Source organism: Physeter macrocephalus, chromosome 4, assembly GCF_002837175.3.
Source record: "Physeter macrocephalus isolate SW-GA chromosome 4, ASM283717v5, whole genome shotgun sequence".
NCBI lineage: Eukaryota > Metazoa > Chordata > Mammalia > Artiodactyla > Physeteridae > Physeter > Physeter macrocephalus.
Genome location: NC_041217.1, coordinates 74,303,630 through 74,311,603, shown reverse-complemented (window position 1 = coordinate 74,311,603; position 7,974 = coordinate 74,303,630). Strand labels below are relative to the sequence as shown.

Sequence of the window (7,974 nt, the reverse complement as noted above, 5' to 3'; positions counted from 1 at the left end):
TCCGCAACGGGAGAGGCCGCAACGGTGAGAGGCCCGTGTACCGAAAAAAAAAAAAAAAAAAAAAAACAGTAATGGAGACAGGTGGGGACTACCACATGGGCCCCATGACTGTGCAAAGAAGAGCCTTTGAGAAGTGGGTAGAGCCACGCCAGCATGTCCATTACCCATAATGTTCCCCTTACCCTGCTCCAGAATGGGAAGGAAATGAGTTGCAAGAGTCAAGGGGGCAGAATCACATAGGGTATTTCCCTGAGCCTGGGGTTAAGGGCTAAAGAAATAAAGCTTTATATACATGGCAATTTCTATCCCTTCCTATCCTGCTCAATCCCCCTCAGCCTATATGCTGACCAACCTACTGCTGTGAGGGAGCAGAGGAGGGGGTCGGCACTTAAGGAGGGGGCTCAGTTGGCCTAAAATGCCCACTCCTCCAGAGGAAAGGGAAAGTGTGTCTACCGGCTTAGCGCTGATGCCTTTTTTATTGCCTTCACTCACACCCCTCCCTGTCTTAGGTCTGAATGACTGGGTCCCCCACAGGGATGAGGAATCTGAGGCTGGGCAGAGCAGAGCAGGACTGGCCAAGATAGGCCTCAGGTGTGGTTCATGGGCCCTTGTGGACCACGAGCTAACAGGAGCTAGTCTGCAGGTTGCTCTCCGTAAGCAGTGAGGCGATGGAGGAAGGATCGTAGACACTGTCAAATTCCTCATCTGAGCTCAGCCCTTCATGTTGGAGAGTTGACTCAGCAGCTGAGCGGGAAGCTTTGCGCCTGAGTCAAAGAGGAATACTGGTCAGGGAAGGAGACAGAAAGTTTAAACAGCCTCCCTTTTCATGCTAAGGAAACTCCCAGTTCTCCTAAGGCCTAAAGCTACTCACAAGATTCCCCCACTAATTAGAGATATGGGGAGATGGGGTACAGGATGGGGGCTGAGGTACTAAAAGACAATCATACTGGCTTTCATCCAGGAATGAGTGCCTGCGAAGTCCCTTCTTAGAGATCCTCCTCCCCATCCAGTTCAGGAGAGCCCATTCCCTTATTGCTCGGCTATCTCGATGGAACGGGGCAGAAGAGCAGCCCGTACCAGGAGTCCTTCTCCAGGACTTTGATCCGGGCCTGGAGCTGTTCATTGACCTCATGCTGTTCCTCCAGCTCACGCTGGGCCTTCTTCCTCAGGCCATCCAGTCGCTCAATTTCCTCTTCGGCTTCATCCACCTGCCGCTTCAAAGCCTTCACCCTCAGGCTTAGCTAGGCAGGATACCAAGTCCCCACATTAGAAAAGGAGCTGCTGCTACCATGGCCTGGGATCCTCCCCTGCAGCAATCTTGACAAGGTATATACAGTTGCCCCTAGGAAAATGTTGAGACCATGGGCAAGTACCCTAACCTCTTAGGTTTGTCTTGGGGATTAAATAAGTTAATACATCACTTAGAAAGAGAGCCTAGCACATCATAAGTACTCGATACCCATGCTTACTATGACTGCTCTAATCTAGTCCTTTCAACTCTAGTCTCTCTGACCTTGTAGAAAGAAAGTCTAAGTTTAGAAGACCTATGAGATGGGACCTCTCTTGGCCTTCAAGCAAATGCATAGTATATACTTGCCATATGGTTGCCTGGCCCTAGCTGCCATCCTTACCTGGTCTTTCTGGTCATTCACATGCTGTCGTTCATCATCAATCTGGATGGACAGCTCTTTAACTCTCCGCTCCAGTTTTCGGTTGGTGGACTGCAGAACTGTCTTCTCCCTAAAAGGGTGGGGTAGGGGGATGTCTATGGCTGTTGTCATTTCTAAAGAAACTCCTACTTGGCCCCATACTGCCTCCAAGAACTCCAAGGGCTCAGCCATGAGCCCAACCATTAGACTGGGGAGGATCCAGGGCAGATCCAAAGAACCAGGTAGATAGAGGTCATTCACATTTCAGAATTTCTGCAACTCTCTCTTCTCCCTATCAAGAGAAGAGGTCTCCCAAAAGATCAAGCCAGGTTGGCCATGTCTGAAGCAGAAGATGGAGGGACACCAGAGGAGAAAAGCCCAGAGGGAGAGAGAGAGGATGGGCTCATGTCACCTCTCTTCAGCCTGCAGCCGCTCCTGCAACTCCCGATTCTGGGACTCAAGCTGAGAGAGGCTAGCGCTGGGCTTCTGGAAGCCTTCTGAGCTGGCCAGCCGGCTCTTCAAGTCCTTGTTCTGAGAGGGACAGGAAGCCTCCTTGGTTAGCACTCAACCTGCGATTGCTTCCATAGTCATTTTACCCACCTCCTGAGGCCTATCCCCAAGACTCCTCCCCTCCCCCTCACCTGTCTCTCCAAGGAGATTTTGTCACACTCCAGGTCCTGCCGAGCAGACCTCTCCTGCATGAGCTCTGTTCTCAGCTGGTCCACCTAGTGGGGATGGGCCAGAGGAACCAGACTTAGGGAGGGCTAATGATGAACCAGCAAGTTGAACCAAGTGGGGCAGAGTAGCTGGAGGGTGCTCTCTGAATCCCCCAAATTCCCAGACAACTAAGAAATCACAGCCTACTCAGATGGGAGCGGCCACAGAATTTAAACAGGGCCTCCTCAGTCTCACCAGGAACTAACATCCCTTCTGAATGGAAGCAGCCCAGACTCAGATCCACAGCCCAGGCCACCAGGATTCCTTCCTCCATTCAAACTCCTGGCTTCTTTCCACCTGAGGAAACCCACCAACCCCTCCCGAAAGCAGATGAGACCCTGCAGTAGAGCCGGCCACGCACCGATTCTGCAGCCAGAACTCCATATATGAAAGATGGGAAGGTAGGGTTGTTTTTGAAAGGGCCAAGAGGTTCTGTCGTCGGGGTAGACACGGATAAGGCATAAGGAAGGGGTTACCTGGTCCCGACCACGATTCATTCGTTCCGTCAGCAGCTCCACAGTGCTCCTCTCCTCATCTAACTCCACCTCCAGCCGTGATACTTTTTCCTGTGGTAGAGGGCCAACAGGTTAATTCTGCCCCAAATGCTGGACACGAGAACGCCAAACTCTGATCAGGAGCCTCTCAGACACCAGCCTCCAAAGGTTCTTCTCTCTCCCACATCCCAGAACCCATTGGTCCCTGCCCCTGCCCAGAGCCACCACGGAGCTAGCGCCCTCTGCTGCCCAAGTGAGGCATCAAGGGGAAGGGGTGGGCCCGCTCTGACCTTGGCGCCTTGGCAGGATGACAAACCCCAGAATCTATTTCTCACTGGTGCAGCCCTATTTCCCAAATGGGAAAATAGAGAGAAACCCAAGTGCCCAGGCCAAGGCTGAGATAAAGAGAGTCAGAAACTGAAGCATCAGGGTACAGACTGGGGAAGCAAATTCGAGTCAGGCAGTACCATGTAGAGGCTAAGACAAGACTGCCTGGATTTAAAAATCAGATCGACCGCTTCCTAGCAAAGGGGCCACGGACAAGTCGCTTAGCCTCTCTGTGTCTGTTTTCCTCATCTATAAAATGGGGAAAACAAGCCTACTCATGCCATATGGTTATTCTCAGGATTAAATAATTCTTAAGTACCTGGCACACAGCACAATATGTGTTTGCTGCTGCTGCTCTTATTACTGTTGTTGTTGTTATTGCCAAATATAGCAAACTGAAGACCACTGTTGACTCTAAAGGGGAGAGATCCACTGCTCAGCTCCAGCCAACTGTTGCCATGCGGACAACTCAGGACTCAAAGCCCAGTGTTATTATATTTTCCAAATGTATAAAAAAAGCCAGAAATCCAAAATTTTATGTGACATCTATAAATTTCTAAACAGTGGCAATTAATTCAAAGTTGTTTACAACACTGCAGTCAAACAAAACCCATCAGCTGTCGGCTGCCAGTTTCCTATCCCAGAGGCTGGAGTGTCCTGGCTCTTTTCCCCACAGAAGTCCCACCTGTGCCAGGATCCAGACACCCTCATCTTCCCCATCCTACCCACCACCCATCACCCCCTCACTGTCCTCACCTCAAGGCCCTTAAGCTGACGGCTCCTGTCATCCTGGGAGCGTTTTTTGTTCTCTGCCTCTTGCTCCAGCCCCTGCAGTCGCTGGACCAGCAGCTCTTTGTCCAGCCGGGCAGAGTCCCGCTCAGCCTGGGATGCCTGCAGGCCCTGCCGCAGCCTCTGAGTCTGGTCAGAAGAGAAAAATGCAGCAGCTCAGATAAGGTAAGATGGGGGTTGAAGGGTGGGAGCAGTCCACCCCGTGGGGGAAAATTCTTCAACTCTGACATTCTTTAGAATTGCCAGAGCACGGCGATGATAAAAAGACTTGACTTTTAGCCCATATTCTTTATCGTCTTAAAATTCTCTACACAAGTTTAAATCACCTGAGGAGTTTTTAGACTACTGATCCTGGATCCAAGCCCCAGGGTTTATGATTTAAGTGTACAGGAGGCATCTTGGGTGTTGAGATCTTTAAAATCTCCCCAGGTGACCCTAATGTGCAGCAGAGTTTGAAAGTCACTGCTGTGGAGACAGTGCATCCTCTACTGTCTCTGCCTACAGTGGACAACTCCCCCCACCCTCCCCCACCGAAGTGATTAGACCTAAACCCAGGTCCCAGGATCCCTTGGTCACAGGTTAAGAGGTAATGACCTTCAAACCAAGGACGTTGGGACTCCTGCCATTTAGGCTCCTACCTCATCCTGAAGCCGGCTTAGCCCTCCAGCGGTCTTCTCAGCCTCACTGGCCCACTCCTTGGCCTGGCGCTGGGCATCTGCCACCTCCCGCCGGGCCTTTTCCTTGTAATCCTCCAGCTGGGCCTGGAGCTGCTGCAGGGCTTGCTTAGAGTCATGCCCAATCTGCTCCAGCTGAGACACAGAGAAAAGAGATTTTTCAGCACTGTATCTCTTTAACGGATGCGTCTCTCCCTTCTCTGGGCCCAGACTCCCAAGACTCTCCCAGAGCCTCCTTCCTGCCAAAGTAGCCCTCTCTTGCTCTTTCCTGGACCTAGGTCCCTAGTATGGCTGGGAGTAATATATAGATTTCCTGGGTTCAAATCCTGGCTCTACCACTTATTAGCTGTGTGACCACAGGCAAGTTATTTACCCTCTCTGGGTCTCAGTTCCCTATCTGTAAAATGGGATAATAACAGTGCACCTACATCACAAGGTTGTTGTGAGAATTATGTTAATTAATTACGTAAAGTACTTACAATAGTGCCTGATACAAAGTAAACCTTAAATGACCATATTTCAGCAAACCCAAGATACCATGATTATTACCAAGAAAAAGAAAAATTTGCCAGGTGAACTATAACATACCGTCAATTATAAGACACAAATCAATTTCAGAGACGATAAAATGTACATTTTAGAATTGATGAAATATATTAGGTGTTTGCTCCAGTTTTATAAATAAGCGATTAGGAGGACCCTACCTGAAAAAAAGCAATTTATCTCCTTTTCTTTCTTTCTCCTTCCCTCCCCCAAATATAAAATTCTACCAATGAAAATTCCTGTTTTTAGGTCTTATAGACGTCTAAGGAGGGATTATAGGCCTTTTTCCTTCCCCTAAATATAAAACTCTACCAACGAAGATTCTTATGTTTAGGTCTTACAGACTTCTAAGAGGAACTCCAGGAGACATTCTCCAAGAATCAAGATCATAAAGGAATGGGATGTAGGGGGAGGTCAAGAACGCTGAGGGGAAGCAGGAAGGATGCCACTCTGCAGATGTAGACTTGGCCTCCCCAACAATGAACTTGAGGAAAGCAAACACCACACGCTGTGACCCCACTCCCTCCCCTGTCCCCCCCAGGCAAGCATCTGTATGAGCTGAGCCTCTTGGTGAGGCCAGGCCAGCCCGTGCCCCACCTCCTGGTTCAGCCGGTCCACAGTCCTGTCCAGCAAGCGCTTCTGCTCCTGCAGCTCAGCCTTGCTGCGCCGGAGTGCCTCCCGCTGCTTCCCCTCCTCCTCCAGGGCCCGGTTCAGAGCCTGCTGCTCCTGTCCCAGGCGGGCCAGCCCCCGCTGGGCCTCTTCCAGCCGTGCCTCCAGTGCCCGCTTGGCTGCTGCCAGGCTCCCCTCCTCTTCCTGAGCTGTGTTCAGGGCCTCCTCTAGCCGCTGTTTCTCTGCCTGGGAGTGGGGAAGGTGAGGGACGTTGGACTGAGAGGATGCAAAGCTTGGGCTCAAGCCATTTGGAGGTGAGTAGGTGGGAGGGAGGAGGGAGAGATGTTTACGAAAAAGGTGGGCGATGAAAACAGGCTCAGAGGAACTGGCAAAGATCAGAGAACATGCGAAGAGTGGGAAATGGAAAAAAATACCAGTGCAAAGGCTGAGACATTCACACTCAAGCACACTCCAGGAAATAAACCCTAGGTTAACAGAGGACTAGGGAGGAAAACAGAAGCACGCTACAGGCAGAATCAAAGTGATGGCTGAGTATTTGGCCAGGGATGAGAGGAGAGAGGGCCAGGAGGAAGCCAACAATGTCAGCAAAAGCACTGACCTCTAACCGCTGCACCTTGTCCCGAAGCCGAGCCTCCGCCACTTCCCCACCCTCCGCCAAGCCTCGTGCCTCCTTCAGCTGCTGCTCCAGACCCAGGATGCGCCGTCGGAATTCATCATTTTCCTCCTGGGTCTCCCGAAGCGTCGTTTCCACTGCTGTCCGACGCTGCCCCAGCACTGCCGCTTCTGCCTCTGCTGCCATCTGAGCCTGAGGCCGGTTCAGGGAGAGGTGGCTCAGACCCCAGGGCTCAAGGTCATTGGCGACTCCCAGGAAAGCCACCCCAAAGAGAGCTCACACGAACCCAGGTGTGGAGAGGGGTAGTGCCACCAGCCAGAGGCTTCCCTGAGAATCCCACCCCTACAGAGATGCAATGGGTGTCACCAGGTACAGCCCAACCTCCCCCTGCCACATCCTGGCTACTTTTAACCACACACCTAGGACCAAGGTATTTGGTCTATACATACCCATGATAGGTAATTTTCCACGCCCTCTGGCTCCTCAGCCCTCCAGACCCCTCAGCCTCCACCTCCTAAGCCCTGTGCCCACTCCCCTTGCCTTGGAAGCCTCTTCACAGTCTTGTCTCAGTTGCTGGAGGGTCTTTTGTAGCTGGAGGTTCTGCTGTTCCAGCCCCCGGCCTCGTTCAGCCTCTACCCTCAGCTGCTTCTCCAACTCCCGCTCCCGGTGTCGCCCAGTCACCTCCTGGCTCTGCTGCTCTGCCTGCACCTCCTTAAGTTCCTCCTGTGTCTGGCGCAGCTCCTAGAAGGGAAGGGAAATGGTGGCAGGGCAGAGAGAGCCAGCCTGGGATAATAGAAAGTGGAAAAACTGAAACTCTCATACACTGCTGGTAAGAATGTGAAATGGTATGGCCACTTTGTAAAACAATTTGGCAATGTCTCAAAAAGTTAACCATAAAGTTACCATATGACCCAGCAATTCCACTCCTGGGCATATACCCAAGAGAACTGTATAAACATATGTTCACAAAAAACTTGTAAGTGAATATTCATAGCAACATTATTCATTACAGCTAAATACAGAAATGACCCAAATGTCCATCAACTGATAAACAGATAAAAAATGTGGTATATCCATGTAGTGGAATATTATTCAGCCATAAAAAGTAATGAAGTACTGATACTTGCTACAACATGGATAAACCTTGAAAAACATTATGCTAGGTGAAAGAAGCCAGACATGAAAGGTCACATATTATAAGAGTCCAATTATATGAAATGTCCAGAATAGGCAAATCCATAGAGAGAGAAAGTAGATTAGTGGCTGCCAGGAGGGGGGAGGGTGACTGCTAATGGATACGGGGTTCTTTTTTGGGGTGATGAAAATGTTCTATAATTAGATAGTGGTGATGGTGTTGGTTGTACAACTCTGTGAGTATACAAAACCCCACTAAATTGTATACTTTAAAAGGGTGAATTTTATGGTATGTGAACTAAATCTCCATTAAAAAAAATTACATGGAGTGAGAACAGATGAGGGTATGCATAAAACAGGATTGGCTATTTTTTTTTAATGTTGAAAACCAAAATATGTGACAC

At 50.2% G+C, this 7,974-nt stretch overlaps 1 protein-coding gene across 1 annotated transcript; it reads right to left on the bottom strand.

The window, feature by feature from the left end:
- Positions 1-77: 77 nt before the first annotated feature.
- CGN (cingulin) lies at positions 78-6,994 on the bottom strand. Its single transcript, XM_028488097.2, has 10 exons — positions 6,422-6,994; positions 5,791-6,048; positions 4,615-4,785; positions 3,944-4,105; positions 2,843-2,932; positions 2,291-2,374; positions 2,062-2,180; positions 1,632-1,740; positions 1,078-1,241; positions 78-764 (listed from the first exon to the last, which is right to left on the bottom strand). The coding sequence occupies exons 1-10, from the start codon at positions 6,620-6,622 to the stop codon at positions 623-625; spliced, it is 1,500 nt and encodes a 499-aa protein (XP_028343898.1). The 5' UTR covers positions 6,623-6,994; the 3' UTR covers positions 78-622.
- Positions 6,995-7,974: the final 980 nt, after the last annotated feature.

What these genes read in the sequence shown, in the direction of transcription:
- CGN (XM_028488097.2), bottom strand. Translation starts at nt 6,622, where the DNA reads ATGGCAGCAGAGGCAGAAGCGGCAGTGCTGGGGCAGCGTCGGACAGCA. An exon ending in TGAATCGTGGTCGGGACCAG is followed by an intron (nt 2,375 to 2,842) that starts GTAACCCCTTCC and finishes CATCCCCACTAG; the next exon opens with GTGGACCAGCTGAGAACAGA. An exon ending in TGAATGACCAGAAAGACCAG is followed by an intron (nt 1,242 to 1,631) that starts GTAAGGATGGCA and finishes TATCCTGCCTAG; the next exon opens with CTAAGCCTGAGGGTGAAGGC.